The following is a 21086-nucleotide window of genomic DNA, read 5'->3' as shown; positions in this document are numbered from 1 at the left end:
CAGCGCGGCGGGCGGCGGTGGGCGAGTTGGGGCAGTCATGCTTGAACCGCAGATGTGTGAGGCAGTAGGCACCGGAGCAGTACGGGCACTTGGCCACCGTCTCGCGCTTGTTCTTGCACTTGCGGACGCCACACTTGTCGTTGTACTTTGACTTTTTCGGCGAGACGTCCAAGATGTCCGAGGTGCACGCCGACGCGATGTGCCGATCGATGGTGACCGAGATGTCCTCGCCGGTGTCAAACACGATGTACGCCTCGCAGAGCGGGCACTGTGGCACAGTCTTGTTGACAATCACTGCATCGGGGCACCGATGCTCGCTCGTCTTGAAGTGGAGGTTGCAGAACGGCTGCGAGCAGTGCCGGCAGATGATCGGAAGGAAGTCGAGCTGCCGGCACTCGGGCCATGTGCACTGCTCACCCACGTCTGGGAGCTCCATGCTGAGATCGGTGGACGGTCAAGATTCAACAGAGTCACGTCGAGCTGCCTCCACGTGTGTTGACAAAGGTATGCCTTGCTCCGAGTCTGGGTCTCGAGTCTGGGTCTCGAGTCCGTGTGGCTCGTGCTCGAGTGAGGTGTGCCGATCTCGTCACTTCCCTTATCAACTCGAATGGCGTTGGCTGATGCTGGTCGCCTGGTCGCCTGGTCGCGAGCAGATTTCATCGAGGCGCATTTGGGTCACAAGCCATTGATAAGCCACCCAGAACAGGTTGCCACGGCGTACCCCTCCATCCTCATGCGGGGCATTTGTTTTCGTGGACCATCGCCTCGCTCGTGCTTGCACTTCATGACTATGACTCGCCCCTGGCCCTTGCATCAATCGCCAATGATGGAAGCACTCGCACGGCTGGCGCCATTCCTTCTTTCCTTCCTTCCTTCCATTCCATCATTCATTCATACGTTTATTCGTTCGTTCGTTCGTTCGTTCGTTCGTTCAACTGTGTCTTCAGACTTTGATGGTCCGCTTGCTCGTTCGTGCCGGGTGCCTCGCAGTCGACAGAGGGCACACGTCTCCACACCCCACACACATATACAGATGGCGACGCCTACATCGCCGCGAACGGCGGCCAAGGTCAAGCAGCTCCGGAGCATTCTCCCGGGCCACGCAGACGAAGACATTGCATACGCACTCTCCTACGCCAACGGCGACAAGGAGCAGGCCGTCACCTACCTCCTCGAGCGTACGTCTTCCAATACAGTCACCACCAACGAGTGGATGGGCGGCCAAAAAATTGGTCCTTCCTCACACCCCCTCCTCCCCCCTCCCTCCCCCCTCTCTGTCACCTCCCCACCCTCCCTCCCTCCTACCAGCCTCCACAACATTGCCTCTACTGTTCTCCCCCAATTCCCGTCCTTCTGCCCTTCCGTATCCGCCCGGTAGGCCTCGTCCAACCTTGAGCTCCCACTTGCCAAAACGAACGCGACTCGGTCGGTCGCTGACATGGCCAAACCAAACCCGCTCCCGCGCTCGCCCCCTTTCCCCCGCCTTCCGCCCAGGGAGGTCACACTCGCGGTCGGCTGGCACGGTAGCAACAAGTGGCACGTATTCCACGTATGGGTCTTGCACACAACACGCCTGTTGCCCGGGCCGCCGAGCCACGAGCAAGGGCAGACATGGTGACGAGGGGGGGGGGGGGGGGGCGGGGAGAGTGGGCGGGAGGCGCTCCTGGTGTGATTGCGACCTTTTTTGGCCAGCGTGAGCGGGCCAGCGTGTGCGAGTGCGCCAGCCGCCAGACGACTCACGCAGGAGGCATGGTCTCGGAGATACACACAGACGCCAACTCGTGGTCGCAGGTCGAGGACAAGAAGACCAAGAAGCAGAAGAAGAAGGCCGAGCGCGCAGAGCAGGAGCGGCGCAACCGCCGCCAGGGCCGCGGGCGCGGCTCCCGGCGCGACGGGCGTGACGGCGGCCGGCGTGATGGCGGCCGTCGTGACGGTGGTCGCCGCGAGGGTGGACAGCGCGAGGGTGGCCGGCGCGAAGGCGGCCGGCGCGAGGGTGGCCGGCCGATGCTCGGTGCCAACGGGCGCGGGCGGCCGCCGGTGGCTGCAGCCCCGGCGCCGGCGCCGGCACCGGCACCAGTTGCGGCCCCGGCAGTGCCCGAGTACGACGGTGAGGTTGCGGCGCCTGCGCCCGCACCTGTGCGTGCCGTCTCGTCGGGCATGTCGTATGCGGCGATGGCGTCTGCGGGTGCACGCAAGGCTGTGAAGCCGGCGGCGCCTGCGCCGGCGGCTGCCGCCAACAAGACGGGTTCTGCGCCTGGCTCTGCTGCCGACGCTGCACCTGGACAGGGAGCCCGTCAGGCGGGCGCGCCCGGCTCGGACCGCCCTGCTGCGGCCGGAGACGCGAGCGGCGCCGCCGACGAGGAGAAGCGCGCGAAGCGCCCGCGCCGCAAGCGTGGCGGACGCCGCAAGGGTGACGGCGAGGGTGCAGGTGCAGGTGGCAAGGCCGCGGGTGCGGCGGACGCTCCCGCCGCCGCCGCCGCCGCCGCCGCCGCGCCGGCGCCGGCGCCGGTCCAGGGTGACGCCCGGGCCATCATGCCCGAGGCTGCCGCTCCGGGCGCGCCGATCCAGCCGCTCGGCTCGTACGGCCTCTTCCCGCAGGGTGGCGAGGCGACCCAGGGTGAGGCGGCCCAGGCCCCGGCCCAGGGCCAGCAGTTCCCGGGTGCCGGCATGGGCGGCCTCCCCGGCATGGCTGGCATGCCGATGGCTGGCATGGCTGGCATGCCGCTCGGCCAGCAGCCGCTCGGCCAGCAGGCCATGTTTGCGCGTTCGGGTGCGCCGTTCGGCTCGATGATGGGCATGCCGTCGCTCGGCATGGGTGGCTACGGCGGCATGCCGCAGCAGGGTGCGCAGCAGGGCGCCGAGGGTGGTGATGACAAGGCTGCCGCCGCACAGGGTGGCATGCCGCAGCAGCAGCAGCAGCAGTTTGGCGGCTACGACCCGTCGGCGTATGGCGTTCCGGCCGGCGCCGGTGGCGACCTCTCCGGCGGCATGGGCATGCCCGGCATGGGCATGGGTATGCCCGGCATGGGCATGGGTATGCCCGGTATGGGCATGGGTATGCCCGGCATGCCTGGCATGCACGGCGCGGCCGCGCCCGGCATGGACGCCTCGGCCTTTGGTGCCGCCGGCCAGGCGGGCCAGGCTGGCGACGCCGGCCAGGGTGACGCCGCAGACGGCGCCCAGCAGCCGATGTTCGGCATGCACATGCCGATGCCCGGCTACTACCCCGGCTCGTACATGTACCCGCCCGGCGCGTACAAGCAGCCCGCGTACATGGCCCCGCAGTTTGCGCAGAACATGTACGGCGGCCAGGCCTTTGGCGCCGCCGCTGGCGGTGACGCCGCTGGCCAGCAGGCCGGCACCCCCGAGTCCTTCCTCCCCGGCGCCGGCCAGGACGCTGCCGCTGCTGGTGCCCAGGGCGGTTATGACCAGGCCAACCTCGGCGTCAACCCGCTCGGCAACCCGTCGTTCATGTACGGCGGCGCCGGCGCTGGCCTCGGCCAGTACAACCCGCAGGCCGCCTTTGGCCAGGGTGGCTACCAGCAGGCACCCGCAGGTGCCGGCACTGGCGGCCAGTGGCAGCAGTAGTGTGTGTGTGTGTGCTCGTGTGAGCACGCATCCGCCCGTTTTGACATCTGCATGGTAAACTGGTGTGGGGTTGGTTGGACGCGCCCGTCAGCTAGGATCATCCTGGGCAGCCAGGAACAGTAGCCAGCCTCTTACCCCCCTCGAGCCCATACACAGCCATACACCCCACCCCAACCCACACCCATACCCACACCATGTCTGCCCCCAGCACATCTGCCGTCGAGGACATGGTCATGCAGTATCTGTTCGAGCGTGGTCTCCATGGCACCCTCCTTGAGCTCGAGCGCGAGGTAGGCCGTGAGTACGCTCCATCGGGCGAGCCGCAGATGCTCATCCGCTCGCTGGCACGACTGGCGGCGCTTCTGGATGTGGTCGAGCCGACACTTGCTGCCGATCCCGACTCGGATGATGCTGTACTGATGGCGGGTCTGCCTGCTGGCGACATTGCCTTTGTCGATGCTCCCGCCGCCCATCAACTCGCGCCGCTGCCTCACCCGGCAAACGTCACCAGCCTCGCCTATCTCGGCCCGGGCCGGTTGCTGAGCGGATGCGTCGACTCGACGCTGCGCCTGTGGGCGCCGAATGAGTCGCGCGACGAGCCGGTCGCCACCCTTGCGAGCGTTCTCGCCGGCCCGGTCGTCGCCATGGACGCGGCGTGCGAGGCTACTAGCGGCCCGAGCGTCATCGTCTCTGACATGGCTGGCGGCGTGGCGCTGGTAGCCGAGACCGATGATGGTGGCCTTGTGGTAGCATCAAAGATTGCTGCTCACAGCGGGCCGGTCTGTACCGTGGCGATGGCTCGCGACGGATCGGTGGCGGCGTCAGCGAGCTACGACCACACGGTCGCGCTCCTCCGCGACGGCGCCGTTGTCCATCGCGCCAGCTTTGACGCCAACATCGAGGGCGTGGTGTTCCTGCCCACAACCTCGGGCGCACCCGAGACACTTGTGGCGGCGCCGCGCGAGTCGCCGGCGCTCAGCCTCATTGACGTTGCCAGCGGGACGGTGACGAGCTACAACATGAACCCGCTCGGCGATGCCTGGGCAGACTACTCGGTTTTGGATCTGGCGGTTCCGTGCCACGACGAGTCGTTCTTGGTCATGGCCACCACTGACAAGTCCAAGAGCCTGCTGTTTGACGTGCGGACGCCCGGCGGGCCAGTGCGGCACATGCGCGGGCCGGCCAACAACGGATACGCCCTCCCGGCGTCGGTCTTTACCCAACGGTACTTTGCAGTCACTTCACAGGACCGCTCCATCTACGCCTTTGATCTCGGCACCGGCGAGCAGATGGCAGTCCTGGGTGCCCACGAGCACACCATCCGCGACTTGGCGTGGGATGCCTCTGCCGGCTGCCTCGCCTCGGGCGGGTACGACAAGGTGGTGCGGACGTGGAGCGCGCCGGTCTAGAGCGATGCCATGAACATGATCGACGACCGTGCGGCGCCAGAGACCGGTGGCTGTGTGTAGTGCAGCCGCGAGAGCTCCCACACGTTGAGCGAGTCAGTGTCGAGCGCCGCGACCAGCGCGTCGGCCACGGCGCGGTTCATCGGCGAGAGGCTCTCAATGGCGGCGTAGTCACGGATGGGAAGCCACGCAGCGTCGTACAGCTCGTTCGGACACGGTAGCGGCTGGTGGGCGTCGAGGCTGGCATTCGCGTCCTTGAGTCGCAGTGCAAAGACAAAGTAAATGTCGCCGATGCCAAAGCGGAAGCCGTGGAGTTGGCGAACAGCCATGAGGCCAACAGGCTCGGTCTCGACGCCGGTCTCCTCGTAGACCTCGCGGACAGCAGCAGCATGTAGATCCTCGCCCACGTCTGCCGCACCCCCAGGCAACTTCCACTGCGATGGCCGAGCATCGGGACCGTCGCGCAGATCGCCATGCTCCCGCACCACCAGCAGCGTCTCATCCGGTCCGAGTACCAGCCCGCCGCACCCAACCGAGTGTGTAGCATAGAGCGGGAGCGAGTTAGGCGAGTCCCGGAGCCATGCCCCAAGCGTGATGGTGTTGTTCTCCGGTGATGCATGGTGAAGCTTGAACAGCGGTGGTGCGACCGATGACGACGACGGCGATGATGATGACGATGCGAGGGCAGAAGGAAGCTGAGCAGCTTGGGCGAGCGGAACAAGACGCGCAGCAGAAGCAGGAAGGGTGAGCAGGACAGATCGAACGCCGGCAGCCATCCATGCCTCTGCGGCAGCGGCAAAGATGTCGGCAGCCGTGTCATCGGGAATACCGTCTGCCGCAGAAGGAGTTAGCGTCAGCTCGAGGGTGAGGAATCGGTTGAGCACGCCACCGGTAAGCGGTCCAGGCACCTCGAGAAGGCCATTCGAGCCACTTGACATCATCCTTGCCTTGTATGCCCATGGCATGCCGGCAGCGGCTGCCACTGCCTCTGCCATGGGTCTCATTCGCCTGGCCATGCATGTTCCTCCTCGCACAGCGAACATTGGTTGGACGGCAGGCGAGAGCGGTGGCCATCCGACCGGCCGGCTCGTCTGATCAGCTTGGGGAGTGTGGGGGTTGAGGGGTTGGGGGGGGTTTGATGACAGCGATTCCGCCATGGGGGGGGGGGGGGGGGGCTACGCCCGGCGGGATCGGGCAACAAGCTCGGCTTGCTCGGCGCGGTAGGCAGTGTCGGCGAGCTTGACGCTCTGGTTGGCAAAATCGGCCTTGAGCTGAGCCAGCTCGAGTTGGGTGGCTTCGAGCTCGGCGGCAAGGGCGGTGTTTTCGGCAGCAAGGGCGGTGCGGGCGGCACGCTCGCGATCAAGTGCGGCGTGGGCCTCGTCGATAGCAACGTTGAGCTTAGCTTCCCGGGCGTCGGCGGCGGCGGCCTCAGCAGCACGCTCGTCGCGCTCGTTGGTGAGCGTGGCGCGGAGGGCGCGGACAGAGAGCTCGGCAGTCTCCATCCGTGAGTCGGCCGCCGTGAGCGAGGCTGCGAGCTGGGCTGCGTGGGCAACGGCGGCGGCGGCGGTGGCGCCGGCGGCGGCGGCCTCGGCGACCAGGTCGTCGCGCGACATGTTTTCGCGCCGCGCTGCGGCCGATGCCCAGCGCTCGGCGTCGACACGGCGGTAGTCGGGGAGGGCAGCGGCGTAGGCAGCGACGTCGGCGTCGTTGATGCTGATCGGAAAGCCGTTGCTCAGTGTCTGCAGCGCAAGAAGCCGCGCGCCAAACAGCCGCGCTTGCTCGTCGGCCAGCGGCGGCGAGGCGAGGCCAAGCATTCGCCGCGAGAGCTCACCGATGCGGCCATTGATCGAGAGCGGAACAAGAAGCGCAGCTTCGCGGACTGGTTCAAGCGCAAGGCCCGGAATGCGGCCCGAGAGGTGGACGCCCGCAAAGCGGAACATCGAGGTTGAGAACGTCGCCTGTCGCAGCGCCTCCATCAGCTGCTCGTACGACGAGACAGCAAAGAGGAAGATAGCAAGTGACGAGCCGAGGACAACGATGCCGGCAAAGCCGGTCCGCGGTGCAGCGTCAACAAACACGTCGCCCATGGGCAGACTCGCCGGATCGACGGTTGCCAGCTCAACAACCGTCGACGGCGCCTTGGCTTTGCCCTTGGCCTTGGCTTTGTCCTTGCCGCTTCCTCCGCCGGGCGTAGCCTTCTGATGGCGGCCTTCGATGATGGTCTCGACAAGGACGCCGGGCTTTGTCGTCGCCACAATGAGTGCGTGCGGCGCACAGAGAAGCTCCTCGCGCGACCGCGGGCCGGCCCTGCCATCGACCACGCTGTTGTCGTCGTCAGGCGCGTCAGTAACAGCAACAGAAATGACGGCCTGGACCGAGGCAAACACCTTGCTCCCGGCGCCCGTCAGGACCATGGGCAAGACCAGATCGCGAGCCGGTGCAGAATGGTAGGCGGCGAGATCGATGTCTGCGACGGCGACCGGGCGGATTCTCCGCGAGCCGATCTTCTTGGCCTGCATCAATGAGATGCGGGCCGGCTTTGCCCTCAGGGAGCGGCCGTCCTTTGCCAGCAGCATCTTTGTGGTGATCTCGAGCGGGGCGGGCCATGCGCAGCGGAGCATGGCCCCATCGACGGTCGGGGCGAGGAGCGGGGCGTTGGCTGCTGGCGAGCCATGGGTGGAGAGGGTGACCGAGAAGGGGCGGACAGCGGGAGAGGTTGGCGTTGGCAAGGCCAGTGGCTCTATGGAGAGTTGCAGTGAGACCGAGAACGTCTCCTTGCCTGCACGGGAGAGTGTGACGGCCATTGTGGGGTGGAGCCAGGTGGGTAACGATTAGTTGGACAAGAGAATGATTGTTGGAGTGAGTAACGATTAGTTGGACAAGAGAATGATTGTTGGAGTGGGTAACGATTAGTTGGACAAGAGAATGATTGTTGGAGTGGGTAACGATTAGTTGGACAAGAGAATGATTGTTGGAGTGGGTAACGATTAGTTGGACAAGAGAATGATTGTTGGAGTGAGTAACGATTAGTTGGACAAGAGAATGATTGTTGGAGTGGGTAACGATTAGTTGGACAAGAGAATGATTGTTGGAGTGGGTAACGATTAGTTGGACAAGAGAATGATTGTTGGAGTGAGTAACGATTAGTTGGACAAGAGAATGATTGTTGGAGTGGGTAACGATTAGTTGGACAAGAGAATGATTGTTGGAGTGAGTAACGATTAGTTGGACAAGAGAATGATTGTTGGAGTGGGTAACGATTAGTTGGACAAGAGAATGATTGTTGGAGTGGGTAACGATTAGTTGGACAAGAGAATGATTGTTGGAGTGGGTAACGATTAGTTGGACAAGAGAATGATTGTTGGAGTGGGTAACGATTAGTTGGACAAGAGAATGATTGTTGGAGTGACGATTAGTTGGACAAGAGAATGATTGTTGGAGTGAGTAACGATTAGTTGGACAAGACAATGATTGTTGGAGTGGGTAACGATTGTTGGGGTGGCAGCCAACGAACGCTCGAACGAACCAGCAACGGCAAACGGCAGGACGACAGCACCGAGAGCGACGCGGAGAAGGGGGAGAGGGAGGCGGCAGTGGACAACGGCGTCAAGGACCACTCTTCTCCAGACTCGACCAAGCAAGCAAACGGTCGACGATGAGTGCGGAGACGTGTTCCGAGTCGTCGTTCAGCTCGGTGAGCACACGGCAGTCGTACCAGGGCGGTCGAGAGGGTGGTGGTGGTGGTGGTCGGCATGGCGCTCGGCAGCACCATGGGGGACGGCAGATGCGGAAGACGGTCAAGGCAGCTGTGTCGGGCACGAGGCGCAAACGGGCCGGCAACAGCAGCGGGCGGACAAGCACAGGGACAGGCGGACGGGTGGGAGGGCGGAGAGCGACAGGACGGCCGAGGACGGTTAATGGTGGCGATGAGCATACTCGGGCGGGACCGTTTGGAGAAGACGTGACGACGTACCCCTTGGCTTGGCGACATGGTGAGCGGAACACGGTGTATGCGGTCGATGGATCCGAGTATACCGGAGAGTGGCGGAAGGATCTGAGGCATGGCCATGGCGTCGAGATCTGGGCCAACGGCGATCGCTACGAGGGCGAGTTTGAGGACGACATGCGCCAGGGTCGCGGCACCTTTTGGAGAATGGTCATCGTCGACAGTGATGGCCAGGTCGTCGAGGCCAAGGCTGCCGAAGAGGCTGCCGCCAGGGGCGAGACCGCCGGCATCGAGGAGCTGTTTCTCGAGTACTCGGGCGGATGGCTGGCCGACGCTCGCCACGGTCTCGGGACCCGCTACTGGCCCAGCGGCAACGTGTACGAGGGCGAGTGGGCCCACGGCCGCCGCTCTGGCTGGGGCACCATGGTCTACGCCGCCGATGGACTGCGGTACGAGGGCGAGTGGCGCGACGACGAGCGGTCCGGCTTTGGCAAGGCCTTCTTTGCTAACGGCGACGTCTTTGAAGGCTCGTGGTCGCATGACGTCAAGGATGGGCCCGGCCGATGGTACTTTGTCTCCAAGAACAAAATGCTTGAGGGCGAGTGGCTTGAGGACGCAGCGCAGTGCGGCGTTGTTGTCGACATCGAGCTCTCCGACAACCCGGCCGAGGCCAAGTTTGGCATTCCCAAGCTCGGCCTCTCCACCGAGTCGGCCTCGCGCATCATCCAAGACCGCGTCGACGACATCCAGGCCATCCGTGCCCAACTCGCAGTTGTCCGTGCCGAGGCCAAGGCTGCCGACGAGGCCCGCAAACGCGCCGAGGAGCGCGAAGCTGCTCGCGCCCGCCGCCGCATCGGTGCCGAGGGCGCCGTCCGCTCTTCCAACGTCCGCCGCCGGCGCTGGCACCGGTGACAAAGCGGAACAAGGAGATAAACCAGAACAGCTGCGAGAAGAGAGCCTTGCCCCATCAAGGCGCCGATGGGTGGGGGAGACCAGAGCGGGAGTCGGGTCATGTCGGGCGGCGATTCGGAGGAGTCGGGCCACGGCTTGGCAGACCACACGACTCGACTCCAGAGCAGGCGACGGAGGAAGGGCGCGACAAGACGAGGGACGGCGACATGGCTGAAAGCGAGAAGACGGTGGCAACGGGAGGGGTGGTGCGAGCGGAGAGGGTATGGGAGGTGGCGGTGAGGGGGCGGAGCGCATTGGGGACAGCCCGCTGGAGAGCGAGGCGGCCAAGCAGGAGTATGCGCGGCGACTGCGGCTGCTGTTCTCGCCAAAGGAGGTGATCGAGGCCGATGGTCGGCTGCGGCAGAACTACTTTCGTCCGTCCAAGAAGGATTGGGATGAGCACATGGATACGCAGAAGAGTCATAAGTGGGGCGCCAATGAGCGTGCGCTGCTCATCGCTGGGCTGATGCAGTATGGCGTGGGCGGATACACGTCCATGATCAAGGACTTGCTGCCCGGGTGGACCAATCAGCAGCTGAGAGTCAAGACGCAGCGCCTACTTGGTCGCCAGAACTTGTCAGAGTACCGCGGCTGGCACCCGGCCTCGCTGGAGGAGATCGAGACCGTCCGCAAGTTCAACCATGGCATTGGCGTCGCTTCCGGCGCGTGGAAAGCCGGTGTCCTCGTTGCCGACGATGGTGGCCGCGCTGTGGCTGCCATCGAGGCTGCAAAAGCCGAAGGAAAGCCCGGATCGTCGGTTGACATCCTCTCCAAGGAGGAGTACGCCCGTCGCCGCAACGAGCGCCTGACAGAGCTCGCCGCCGCGCGCTCGGGCGCCGGCCCGCAACCGATGAAAATCGAGCTTCTGTCCAAGAAGCCGTCGCCGGTCGGCGTCATGCCACCGCCGAGCAAGCCGGCGGCAGACGTGGTGCCGATGGTCACCAGCTCGACTGCGAGCACAGTGTCCGCCGCCGCCGCCAGCACTGCCGGCAGCGCGAGCACCGGAATCGCCGCGAGCACCGGAGCCGCCGCGAGCACTGGAGCCGCCGAGGGTTGGTGCGTGTGCAACGGCAAGGTGACCGACAAGTGGATCGGATGCGACGGTCCAGACTGTGTCACCAAGTGGTATCATCTCTCCTGCGTCAAGGTAGCGGTCATCCCCTCTGGCTCGTGGTTCTGCCCGACCTGCATCGCGAATGCGTAGTGCCAACAAACAAACACCAGCACCGCCCACCATGTGCTCCAGCCACTCGCTGTACACCATGGCCATCAGATGTCAGATGATGCAAGAATAGGGAGAGATTGGCGCCAGCCAGATCACCAGCATCACCCCCCCCCCCCCCCCCCCCATCGCCCCACGTCGGTCACCACCCAACTCTGCTTGCCGCACCATGAGCCTGCTTGCCATTGCCACCGAGTTTGTGGAGGAGTACGAGAAGACTGCCCAGCGGCTGAAGGTCATTGATGCCTTCCTTGTCACTGCTGTGTTGACTGTACGTGTGTGTGTATGAGGGGGGAAGGGGGGGGAGGGGGGGGTCCATCCCCATCCCCATCCCCATCCCCATCCCCTTCCTGCCGAGGGAGAGGGTGACGGCGAAGAGGCAAAATTTCCCGCTGCGCAACCTGGCTGTGACCACCTGGTGTATGGGGGGGTGGGGGGTGGGGGACGGGGATGCGCAGAGTGGGTGTGGAGGTGGTCAAGGGCATGGGGTGCAGGTGGGGGTGGGGGGGATGCGGGATTGTGGGGGTGGAAGGGGGTGGGGGTATGGAAGGGATTGGCAACAAGGGGACTTATCGTTGGTCGGGAGTGGGCGGAATCGTTGGCTGTGGCTGCGGGGGTACTGGTCGGCATGGATGTGATGCATGTGATCGCTGTGGTCGGCATGGTTGTGGTTGTACTCATCGGCGCGTGGTCGGCATGGTTGTGGTCGTACTCATCGGCGCGTGGTCGGCATGGTTGTGGTTGTACTCATCGGCGCGTGGTCGGCATGGTTGTGGTTGTACTCATCGGCGCGTGGTCGGCATGGTTGTGGTCGTACTCATCGGCGCGTGGTCGGCATGGTTGTGGTCCATGTGTGGTCGTACTCATCGGCGGCGCGTGGTCGAACTCATCGGCGCGTGGTCGGCACGGTTGGCGCGGGGTGATGCATACTGTGTCTACAGGCTGTGGTCCAGTTTGTGTACTGCATGCTCGTCGGCACCTTCCCGTTCAACTCGTTCTTGGCAGGCTTCTTCTCGGCCGTCGGCTCGGCAATTCTACTGGTCTGCCTCCGCATCCAGGTCACTCCGTCCAACAACTATGCCATCTCGGTCGAGCGCGCGTACGCAGACTTTGTCCTCTGCAACGTCATTCTCCACCTTGTTGTCGTCAACTTCCTCGGCTGATCGCGCTGATGCCCCGGCCGTCCCCCCAACAAACACTACCCTTGCAGCAGGCGCCACCTGCGCCATCAGAGCCTCAACCCGCGCCACAGCCGTTCGGATCGCGCTCATCGTAGTCCGCAGCACAGCTTGCTCGCTCTCGAGCCGCAGCAGCCGCGCCCGCTTAGCCGCGCTCGCTCGTGTGAGCTCGTCGCCCTTGCGCTTGAGCACCACCAGCGAGCGTCGCAGCGCATCGCACTCGGTCGCGTCGGCCGCCACAGCCACATCGCCTGCGCTCGCAGCCTCGGCCGAACCTTGCCGCACTCCGCGCCGCACAATCGCTGCAAAGTCAGGCTCCGCTGCGTTGAACGCAGGATGCCGCCACTCGTCCACGCCGCGCTGCTTGCGGAAGCCGTAGTCGGAGAGCCGCCGGACGAGCGCCGATCGCGAGGTGAGCGGGCCAAAGTTGCCGTCGGTAGCCACAGCCAGTGCCTGGCCATCGGCGGCAAAGCAGACAGCCGGCCACATCGGCGAACACGCCACCGCATGCAGTCGTCGCGGAAAGGCCAGCCGTCGGATACGGGCCTCCTCGCTCGGCCCTTCGCCCAACTCGGCTCCCGACGCCGCACCGATCCGCGGTGTCAGCAGCATCGCCTCGAGGCTCGACGACGCCTTGTACTCAATCGGGGGCTGGCCCTCAATCAAAGCACGTCAAATCGTCGCAAGCCGCGAAGGCGAACGAGAGCGGACCCGCAGGCCGCCCGTCATGCTCGTGCTCACCTCGGCGCATCCGCCCGAGCCGGCACCGGCGTACATCTCCTCAAGCGAGAGCTCAAACTGCGCCAGGCCCTCACCCGCCGACGCAACTGCCTCATCCAACCACACTTCTTCGCCAGGCATCTCTCTGCGTCCAAGCGGCGTCATCGTCGTCATACCTGCGTGCTGCGGGTGCATCGCTGCGTGAACAAGTTGGGAAGAAAAAGACAGAAATCGAAGGTTCGACAAAGTTCGAAACGCTTCTCAACGCCGAGCAGAGAAGAGTTTGCTGCAGTGGGACCGATAAGCGCAGCGCGAGGGAATCGGCGGCGTGGATGGGCCATTCGATCGGGTAGTTCTGCTCGGGGGAGGGGCGTCTCATGTGTTGAGACGTCGAGGTGAGGCGAGCGGTGAGGCTATGCGTTTGTTGACGACGGCTCCTGGTCAGCTGGGAGCGGGGCCGAACCGGCGATGGCGCCGGTGGCAGAGACAGCAAAGGCGAGGATGGGCGCATCGACATAACTATCGGATAGCGAAGGCGATACAGCAGCAAGGGCGTCGACGAGAGCGGCGGCAGCAGCGTGCGACTCGCCGGGTCCAATGGCAACGAGACACGGGGCGACGCCATCGCCGCGGGAGACCGACGAGACGATACCGTGAGTCACAAGCGGCGGGAGGGCACCATCGGGCGCCTCAGCGCCAGGCCCAGGCCCGACAAGCGAGACCGCACCATCAAACAGAATGTCCATTAGCGCATGGACGAGGATGCCCACATGGCGGGCCCAGTCGTTTGGTGAGACGTCATCGTGCAGCGGAGCAGTCCGCGCCGCGGCGGCCGCCAGGCCCACCACCTCGGCCACCAGCAGCGCCATGTCTGTCCGCGGCAGAGCATCAAGTCTCGCAGCGTGCTCGAGCCAGATGGCGACGAGGCCGTCGATGATGGCACTCGCATCGGCTGGAGCCGCATCGTCGCCCGGGGCAGCAGGGCGCGCAGAGCGAGCGGAAGCCGGGATGTGTGCAGCAAGCGAGGCAAGGAGCTCGACATGTCGCGAGAGAAGGGCACGTGCCCATGAAGCGTCAGCCAGAGCTTGGAAGGTTGACGTCAGGGCGTCCTCGATCGAGTCCCAGGAGAGCAGGCCGTCGTCGACCAGCCGGATGATGGAGTCGGGAATGGGCACCGTGTACCCGCTTGCTCCCTTTCTGCTCATGCCTCAAACTTGACCCACTACCTGCTCGTGTCCTTGACTACCTCCCTGCAAAATTCCGCACCTCTGCGAGTCGAGTATCGTCCCTTAGCCACCCTCGCCCGTCCCCTCCCTCCCCACTCGGTCCCTCGCGAGGGATCCCTTGGTTTTGCGCCAAAACCGCCGTGCCGGCGAGCGACAGGCGGTGATCAGGTGGGGCAAGGGGGGGAGCAAGTGATGTATGGCGATTGCTAGTAGTGTGATGGCAATTGCCGTTGTCCATCGCGCCGATGCCGCCGCTGTGGTGATCATACGCCGCCCTTGACTCCTCCGATCGGGCAAGTTCAAGGGGTGGGAGATGGCAGGGATGGGCATGGACGCCTCGACAGAGGTCAATCGGGTCGGCTGCAGAGGCCAAGCAATGCATGGTGATGGAAATGCCTGTGACAGCTGGGTTGTGTGGCTTTAATCCCGACGACGACGGCGGAGATTGGGGACGGACCAGCGGAAGAGGCGGACGATGCCGGCGTGGTGGCGGCGGTGGCGGCGGTAGCGGCAGTGGCGGCTGCACCCGAGGCCGAGCCAGATGCACCGCTTCCAGTAGCAGGATTCTGGAGGTAGACGTACGCGACGAGGGCGAGGGCGACCACGCCGGCGGCAAGAACTACCGGCGACTGCATCGGATCAAAAGGCTCGGGCTCGGCAAGCTCAGCGTATTCGCCATCTTCGTCGGCGTCAACATCGTCGGCGACAAACGAGGCCGTGTCTGAGACCGGCTGGCGCTCCTCCGGTGGAAGGAGCAAGACAGTGACGGCCTCGAGCTGCGCTGCGTTGGCGGCAGCAGCGGCGGCGGCGGCGGTCGCAGCCTCGTGATGGGCGAGCGTCACGAGCGTGTAGTTGACGCAGCACGAGCCGGGGATCTTGTAGGGGTCGCTGCCGCCGAAAAGCCGGCGCAGGTGATCGAGAGGTCGGTGGCGACCAGCGGCGGTGTGTGCGCAGCCAGCTCGGGCGTCATCTCGCACTGCAGCTCGCGGAACTCGTTAAACGCGCACGTGGCCGAGACCGGGAGCGCCGGATCGTCGGCGTCGAGGAGGCATGGCTCGTTGCAGGCAAGCATATGGACCGGGCCGGTTGTGATGTGCGGGAGGTCAATGTACGTCCCGGCCTCGACGGTGAACGGCTCCCAGTTGAACGGGAGCGAAGCCTCCTCGTCGGACGTCTCCTTGATCACATCGTACTGGATGACGCACGAGCCGTCGATGACCATCTTTCGGCTCTCGTCGCCAGGGAACGGCTCGCACGAGATGAGCGTCGCGCCGAGGTTGAGGTTCGGGTTGAGTGCGGCCTGGCAGCGCCAGCGGATCGAGCCGTCGGCGTTGAACCCGGTGTTGAAGCACTCGATGCTTGTCGGCAGCGCGTCGGGAGTGACAGTAGCGTCCGAGCCGACGTAGATCATCTGCTTGCGACGCCGCGAGTGAAGCGATGAGGCCGTGGCGTGAGAAGAGAGCTTGAGCGACGCCGTCTCGGACAGCACCACCGGCTGCGGCGTCCACTCCGAGTCGAGGATGTACTTGAGCGAGCACGAGCCCATCAGCGAGAGCAGGTCGTTGTCGGCGGTGTAGCCCTCGCAGAGGACCAGCGTATCGACAATAGTCGCAGTCTCGGGCACATCACTCTCGCACTCCCAGCGGACATCGCGTCCGTCAAAGCCGATGTTGGTGCAGAGCGCCCAAGTCGGACGCAGGCCCACGGCGCAGCCGGACGTCCCGCCCACACACTGCATCTCCACATCCGGCGGATGCCGAGCCGCAACCGTCTGCTTACCCTCCACAAACTTGATCTGTACCACATCACGCAGATTGAACGCATCCACCGCACCGCCACTCGCCGCTGCCCTCCCGTCATCGCCTCGTCGGTCATTCTGCGCCTGCGCAACCGACTCGGCGGCCCTCGCCACGCCCGCCATGCCCACCACGCCCACCAGCACCACCAGCGCCACAGCCACCGCCATAGCCAGGCGTCGTTGCATCTGCTCTCCCTCTCCTGTCGCGCTCGAGACGGGTATGCCACTCGCGCCCCCTACCTCGCCTTCCGACTTGCCTCAACACATCAGCGGCGCTGACCTCAACGCCGCCATTCCACTTTCTTTTTTTTTGGGCACTTGGACTGCCTTCATGATCATTCACGTGGTGGCCACCTGCAGCAGATGGGGAGTCTACGCAAGAGGGCATTGCATGCGGAATGGTATCGCCACTGCAGTATCGCAGCATCAGCAACCGGCGCTATTGGGAATGCCATCATCAACCTTGCCCGCACGCCTGCCAACGTCTTGTGACCATGACGGCAGCGACAAGCCACAATCATCATTATCGTCATGGTCATGGTCATGGTCATCATCATCACTCCCATCATCATGGTCATGGTCATCATGGTCATGGTCATCATCATCATCATCATATGTCCACATGATTCCGCTCTCAGACTATGATGTGCTAGGTTCGGATCGGCTCGACCGTAGGCTCGTCTGGCTCGGCTGTGGCGGCGACGAGACCGTGCCAAAAACGACGACGACCGAGGCCATGTCACCGCGACCGACTCAGCCCATCCCAGACTTATCTACGACGCCCATGGCGCATCTGACCATTGAGAACCTCTCGCTCTCTGTTGGCTCGAGTGTTCTGTTAGACTCGGTATCGGCCCATGCGGCGAGTGGCCAGCGAGTGGCGCTAGTCGGTCGCAACGGGTGCGGCAAGTCGACGCTGCTGCGAGCGGTGGCCGCGGCGGTTGCTGGCGTCCCGTGTGAGCCCGAGGCACCGCCGTACTACGTCATCGGCGCCGGAACCATCGATGGCGGACAGTGCGCGGCTGGATCGGCTGTGCTGGTGGAGCAGGATGCGCTGCAGTGGCGGACGCTGCTTGGTGCCGGCGACGAGGCTGATCTGGTGGCCCTGCCTGTGGCCGATGCCATCGAGTGGGCGGCGGCCGAGGGAAGCGAGACAGCGCTGGACGATGCTGATGGCTGGCGCCGGGTCTGCGTCGCCGCGCACGAGGTGCTCGAGTGGCGGACGGCCGGCTACGATGAGACTCCCATCGCAGAGCTCTCGCCAGGCTGCGCCATGCGGGCCTACCTCGCCATCGCCATCTACCGGTACGGCATCCAGCTGCTCATCCTTGACGAGCCAACCAACCATCTTGACCTGCCGAGCATCATGTGGCTGCAAAAGGCACTGGTAGCGAGCGGCAAGACCGTGCTTGTCGTCTCGCACGACGCCGCCTTTCTCGATGCCGTCTGCGACCACGTGTGGGCCGTCGATGCTGACTCGGGCAGCTTGGCCGTCTCGGGCGCCTCCTACTCGGACTTTCGCCGCGCCGAGGACCTGGCTCGCGAGCAGCACATCGCCGCCTTTGAAGCGCAGGAGAAGCGCCACAAGAAGCTCACCGCCGCTGCCGACAAGCTGAAGCAGGCTGCCGCGTCGGGACAGCGGTTTGCCGGCAAGGACAAGGACAAGCTGCAGCGCGACTTTAAGCGCGATCGCGCCGGCCGATCCGGTCGCAAGGCCAAGGCTGTCGAGAAGCTCCGCGACGGCGGGGGCAAACTCGACAAACTTGTCCTCCGCTCACCGCTCTCCATCGACATCGAGCCGCTGGGCGCCGGTTTTGACTCGTCGCTCATGCTCGAGGAGGCCGTCATCGGCTACGGCGACGCCCGGCTACCGCTGCCTCCGCTCTCGCTTCGGGTGGACTTTGGCGAGCGAGTCGCCCTCGTCGGCTTCAATGGTGTCGGCAAGTCGACCCTGCTGCGGACGCTAATCAAGACTCAGCCGCCAGTGGAAGGCCGCGCAGTCATCGGCCGCGAGCTGTGCATCGGCAACTTGACCCAGGAGCACGAGAGCCTGCCGCGCCACGTCTCTCCCCGAGCACACTTTATGGATCTGACCGGCGAGCCGCGGACCCGGACAGGCGCTCGGCTGCTGCGGTACGGGCTGACTCGCCGACAGGTCGACTGCCCCATCGGTGAGCTGAATCCGGGCGCCCGTGTCCGCGCGCTGCTGGCGAGCTTCTCCATGCGCAAGGTCAACACGCTCATTCTCGACGAGCCAACGAACCATCTCGACGAGGAGGCGGTAGACGAGGTCATTGCCACCCTCAACGAGTTTGCCGGCACTGTTGTCGTCGTTTCGCACTCGCTTGCTTTTCTCCGCGCCCTCGAGCTCTCCCGCATTCTGCGCCTCGACTCGGCCGGCCTAACCGAGGTCGGCTCGCTCGATGCGTTCGTGGACGAGATAGACGACGCCGCTGCCGACGTCGTCGTTGCGTGTGGGTGGACGTAGTCGATGCAAACTACGGAGATGAGCCTGACGAGGCCCCGGTCGGCGAGTGCCGCGCAAGTGCGGCCTGCAACATCCGACTCCGGAGCTCGGACCGGGTTGGTGCGTCCGACCCGTCGCCAGAGAGCGGGGATGCCGGGGATGCCGGGGATGCCGGGGATGCCGGGCCTGCCAGTGTCGCCTCGTCGTAATTGGGCGGGAGGTCGATGGTCGGGCGGGCCGGCGGAGATCCCGCTGGGTCCACAGGTGGCGCTATCGCGCGCGACGCATCCGGGCTTGGCGCCTGTGCTGTCGTCGTCGTCGTCGATGTTGTTGTAGTGGTCGTTGTCGTCGTCGTTGCTGTGTCGGCAACGTCAAAGTCCGACTCGCGGTGCAGTCGCCGGAGATAAAGCGCACGAGCCGTCTCGCGAAGGAACTGCGCGCGGGCCTCAAAGGCCGATGCTCCCGAGCCAGATGGCGCCTGAGATGCCAGCGGCAGGTCGGGAAGCGGCGGTGGCGATGACCGCGCCGAGGTGCCAACAGGCCGTGACGCCGATGATGCCTGCGGCGCGGATGAGGGGGGCGGCGCAGGTACGGGCGCAGGCGCAGGCGCAGGCGTAGCAGTCTGTGGGGGAGTCGGCGCACGAGCGCGCACAACGCCCGAGAGCACGTTTTCGATGGTAATCTCGACCGAGCGGGTGACGAGCAGGTCCTCGCGAACAGCATCTGGGTCAGCCTGTGGGCAAATCTCAATGACGCGGGCGACGAGGGCGTCGAGCTCACGCGCGGCAGGCGAAGACGGCGGAGGAGGTGCCGCAGCCCCGCCGGCAGATGGCGGTGGCGCGCCGCCGCCAAACATGGTGTTGACCACGTTGGCCAGATTGGCCCCTCCGCCGAGCCCCATGGTGTACGTCCCACCGTGAGCGGTCGTCACCGTGTCGATGGAGATGCTCGGCAGCCAGCCTCCGCCAAGTGTCCGGCGAGTGTGCTGAACGCCAGGGCCGTGGGTGTGGGTGTGCGCCGCAGCGCCCGAGGGTGGCGGCGGCGGGCCGTGGCCGTGGCCATGACCGTGAACGTGGCCGTGGGTATGGGTGTGAGTGTGGCCATGGTTGTGCGGCTGAGGCGGCGCGCCACCGCCGCCGCCACCACCACCACCACCGCCGCCGCCACCACCACCGCCACCGGCCGCACCGTTGTCGTTGCCGCCGATGGGTCGACGGCACGTAGGGCACGTCGGGTTCTCCTGCAGCCAGCGGCGGAGGCAGGCAAAGTGCATGAGGTGGCCGCAGGGAAGCTTTTTGGCCGAGGTCATGGCGTCGCGGCAGATGGCGCAGACGTCGTCGGTCTCGGCCAGCTCGGCCGGAGTGGCGTCGGGAATGAGCTGGTTGAGCCGGTGCGAGGCGTCGCGATAGGCAGCGTAGCGGTCGCGGGTGGCTCGCAGCCGGGTCCACACCGAGCGGAGCGAGTAGAGGATGATAAAGTCGACGATGGAGAACGAAAAGCCGTCGATAATGAGAATGTGGACATAATGGAGGAGAGTGAGACCAAGGAGCGACACGTCGGTGCCGTACTCGACCAGGTACACGTAGTGGTCGCGGAGCTCCCAGCCGGGCGGCTGCGACGAGGCGTACAGATCGACCGCGTACTTGAGGAGCGTCTGCGAGGAAGCGATGACCACAGCCACGCACTCAAAGGTAAACAGAATAACAAATCCGATGCCCTCAGGCTCCAGCACAGCGCGGGCAACAAGCAGGAGGCCTGTAGCGGCCACAACCATGGTGAGCAGGAGAGCGATGAGCTTTGAATGCTGGGCAGAGGAGGCGCCGCGAGCGGCCATGACGCCGTAGCGCTCCTTGGCGAGGACAGCAAAGACGCGCATGCTTGCCAGGAGAGAGAACCAGACCAACCAGGCGGCGAGTTCCTTGGCATCGACCACTGCAACAGCGGCGACCATGATGATCTTTGCCACGATAAAGTTCCACAGATAATCCATGGCTCTGGCATGCTCTGCACCCGAGACAGTGCCAAAGACCAAGCGAGCCAGGATCAACGAGGAGACAACCATGGCGAGAATGATGGTATTGAGAGAGATCATGAGATTGGTGGCCGAGGAAAAGGCAAAGCCGACGACAGCAGAAATGATCACACCAATCATGCTGGTACCACTTGCACTCCCTCCCATCCCTGACGAGGCAGCCGCTGCTGTGGCAGTCACCGACGACAACGACGACGACGTCATGGCCGAGGTGGTGGCCACCAGAACAGGGCCCAGTTCCCAGGCAAGGTACCCTACTCCTGCCGCAGAGGCAAAGAGGTATGGCCGCAGCATGTCCGTCATGCTGAGGTGAGTGCGGTGTGCTGCTCTACCGCACAGCCGTCGTCGTTGTCGTCGTCGTCGTCGTCGTTGTCGTCTTCGCTGACCTCTTCGCCGACGTCATGAACTCTCTCTGGCTGACGGCCACTCGGCCACGTGGTGGAAGGGCAAGGATGGGTGGCAGGCCGAGACATTGCATCGCATCACATTGTAGATGGGGGGGGGGGATGGGGATGGGGAGTGGGGAGTGGGGAGTGGGGAGTGGGAGTGGGG

At 64.7% G+C, this 21086-nt stretch overlaps 10 protein-coding genes across 10 annotated transcripts; 5 read left to right on the top strand and 5 right to left on the bottom strand.

Moving 5' to 3' along the window:
- Window positions 1–1006: 1006 nt before the first annotated feature.
- AMSG_10887 (uncharacterized protein) lies at window positions 1007–3660 on the top strand. Its single transcript, XM_013897728.1, has 2 exons — window positions 1007–1178; window positions 1772–3660. Exons 1-2 carry the CDS (start codon window positions 1034–1036, stop codon window positions 3586–3588), a joined length of 1962 nt encoding a protein of 653 aa, XP_013753182.1. The 5' UTR covers window positions 1007–1033; the 3' UTR covers window positions 3589–3660.
- A 122-nt stretch (window positions 3661–3782) lies between these two features.
- Window positions 3783–4858, top strand: AMSG_10886 (uncharacterized protein; the record flags this gene model as incomplete). The annotated part of the gene is made up of 2 exons (XM_013897727.1): window positions 3783–4795; window positions 4825–4858. The coding sequence occupies 2 exons, from the start codon at window positions 3783–3785 to the stop codon at window positions 4856–4858; spliced, it is 1047 nt and encodes a 348-aa protein (XP_013753181.1).
- Window positions 4859–4993: 135 nt separating this feature from the next.
- Window positions 4994–5989, bottom strand: AMSG_10885 (uncharacterized protein; the record flags this gene model as incomplete). Its single annotated transcript, XM_013897726.1, has 1 exon — window positions 4994–5989. The coding sequence occupies one exon, from the start codon at window positions 5987–5989 to the stop codon at window positions 4994–4996; it is 996 nt and encodes a 331-aa protein (XP_013753180.1).
- A 180-nt stretch (window positions 5990–6169) lies between these two features.
- Window positions 6170–8748, bottom strand: AMSG_10884 (uncharacterized protein; the record flags this gene model as incomplete). The annotated part of the gene is made up of 2 exons (XM_013897725.1): window positions 6170–7765; window positions 8710–8748. The coding sequence occupies 2 exons, from the start codon at window positions 8746–8748 to the stop codon at window positions 6170–6172; spliced, it is 1635 nt and encodes a 544-aa protein (XP_013753179.1).
- A 1262-nt stretch (window positions 8749–10010) lies between these two features.
- Window positions 10011–11126, top strand: AMSG_10883 (uncharacterized protein). Its single transcript, XM_013897724.1, has one exon. It carries the CDS (start codon window positions 10115–10117, stop codon window positions 11093–11095), a length of 981 nt encoding a protein of 326 aa, XP_013753178.1. The 5' UTR covers window positions 10011–10114; the 3' UTR covers window positions 11096–11126.
- A 134-nt stretch (window positions 11127–11260) lies between these two features.
- Window positions 11261–12326, top strand: AMSG_10882 (defender against apoptotic cell death). Its single transcript, XM_013897723.1, has 2 exons — window positions 11261–11384; window positions 12055–12326. The coding sequence occupies exons 1-2, from the start codon at window positions 11283–11285 to the stop codon at window positions 12274–12276; spliced, it is 324 nt and encodes a 107-aa protein (XP_013753177.1). The 5' UTR covers window positions 11261–11282; the 3' UTR covers window positions 12277–12326.
- A 110-nt stretch (window positions 12327–12436) lies between these two features.
- Window positions 12437–13152, bottom strand: AMSG_10881 (uncharacterized protein; the record flags this gene model as incomplete). The annotated part of the gene is made up of 3 exons (XM_013897722.1): window positions 12437–12445; window positions 12484–12942; window positions 13003–13152. The coding sequence occupies 3 exons, from the start codon at window positions 13150–13152 to the stop codon at window positions 12437–12439; spliced, it is 618 nt and encodes a 205-aa protein (XP_013753176.1).
- A 266-nt stretch (window positions 13153–13418) lies between these two features.
- On the bottom strand, window positions 13419–16203 carry AMSG_10880 (uncharacterized protein; the record flags this gene model as incomplete). Its single annotated transcript, XM_013897721.1, has 3 exons — window positions 13419–14196; window positions 14712–15112; window positions 15172–16203. The coding sequence occupies 3 exons, from the start codon at window positions 16201–16203 to the stop codon at window positions 13425–13427; spliced, it is 2205 nt and encodes a 734-aa protein (XP_013753175.1). The 3' UTR covers window positions 13419–13424.
- Window positions 16204–16566: 363 nt separating this feature from the next.
- On the top strand, window positions 16567–18523 carry AMSG_10879 (ATP-binding cassette sub-family F member 1; the record flags this gene model as incomplete). The annotated part of the gene is made up of 2 exons (XM_013897720.1): window positions 16567–16651; window positions 16689–18523. 2 exons carry the CDS (start codon window positions 16567–16569, stop codon window positions 18521–18523), a joined length of 1920 nt encoding a protein of 639 aa, XP_013753174.1.
- Window positions 18524–18533: 10 nt separating this feature from the next.
- AMSG_10878 (uncharacterized protein) lies at window positions 18534–20710 on the bottom strand (the record flags this gene model as incomplete). The annotated part of the gene is made up of 2 exons (XM_013897719.1): window positions 19095–20710; window positions 18534–19061 (listed from the first exon to the last, which is right to left on the bottom strand). The coding sequence occupies exons 1-2, from the start codon at window positions 20679–20681 to the stop codon at window positions 18534–18536; spliced, it is 2115 nt and encodes a 704-aa protein (XP_013753173.1). The 5' UTR covers window positions 20682–20710.
- Window positions 20711–21086: the final 376 nt, after the last annotated feature.

Source organism: Thecamonas trahens, assembly GCF_000142905.1.
Source record: "Thecamonas trahens ATCC 50062 unplaced genomic scaffold supercont1.65, whole genome shotgun sequence".
NCBI classification, from domain to species: Eukaryota; order Apusomonadida; family Apusomonadidae; genus Thecamonas; species Thecamonas trahens.
The sequence above is the reverse complement of the archived record's forward strand: the minus strand, read 5'-3'. Positions and strand labels throughout refer to the sequence as shown.

Bases quoted from the DNA above. Each gene is read 5' to 3' on its own strand.
- AMSG_10887 (XM_013897728.1), top strand. From the start codon at position 1,034: ATGGCGACGCCTACATCGCCGCGAACGGCGGCCAAGGTCAAGCAGCTC. The intron at 1,179-1,771 runs GTACGTCTTCCA...AGATACACACAG, and splicing joins CGTCACCTACCTCCTCGAGC to ACGCCAACTCGTGGTCGCAG.
- AMSG_10883 (XM_013897724.1), top strand. From the start codon at position 10,115: ATGGGAGGTGGCGGTGAGGGGGCGGAGCGCATTGGGGACAGCCCGCTG.
- AMSG_10882 (XM_013897723.1), top strand. From the start codon at position 11,283: ATGAGCCTGCTTGCCATTGCCACCGAGTTTGTGGAGGAGTACGAGAAG. The intron at 11,385-12,054 runs GTACGTGTGTGT...CTGTGTCTACAG, and splicing joins TTGTCACTGCTGTGTTGACT to GCTGTGGTCCAGTTTGTGTA.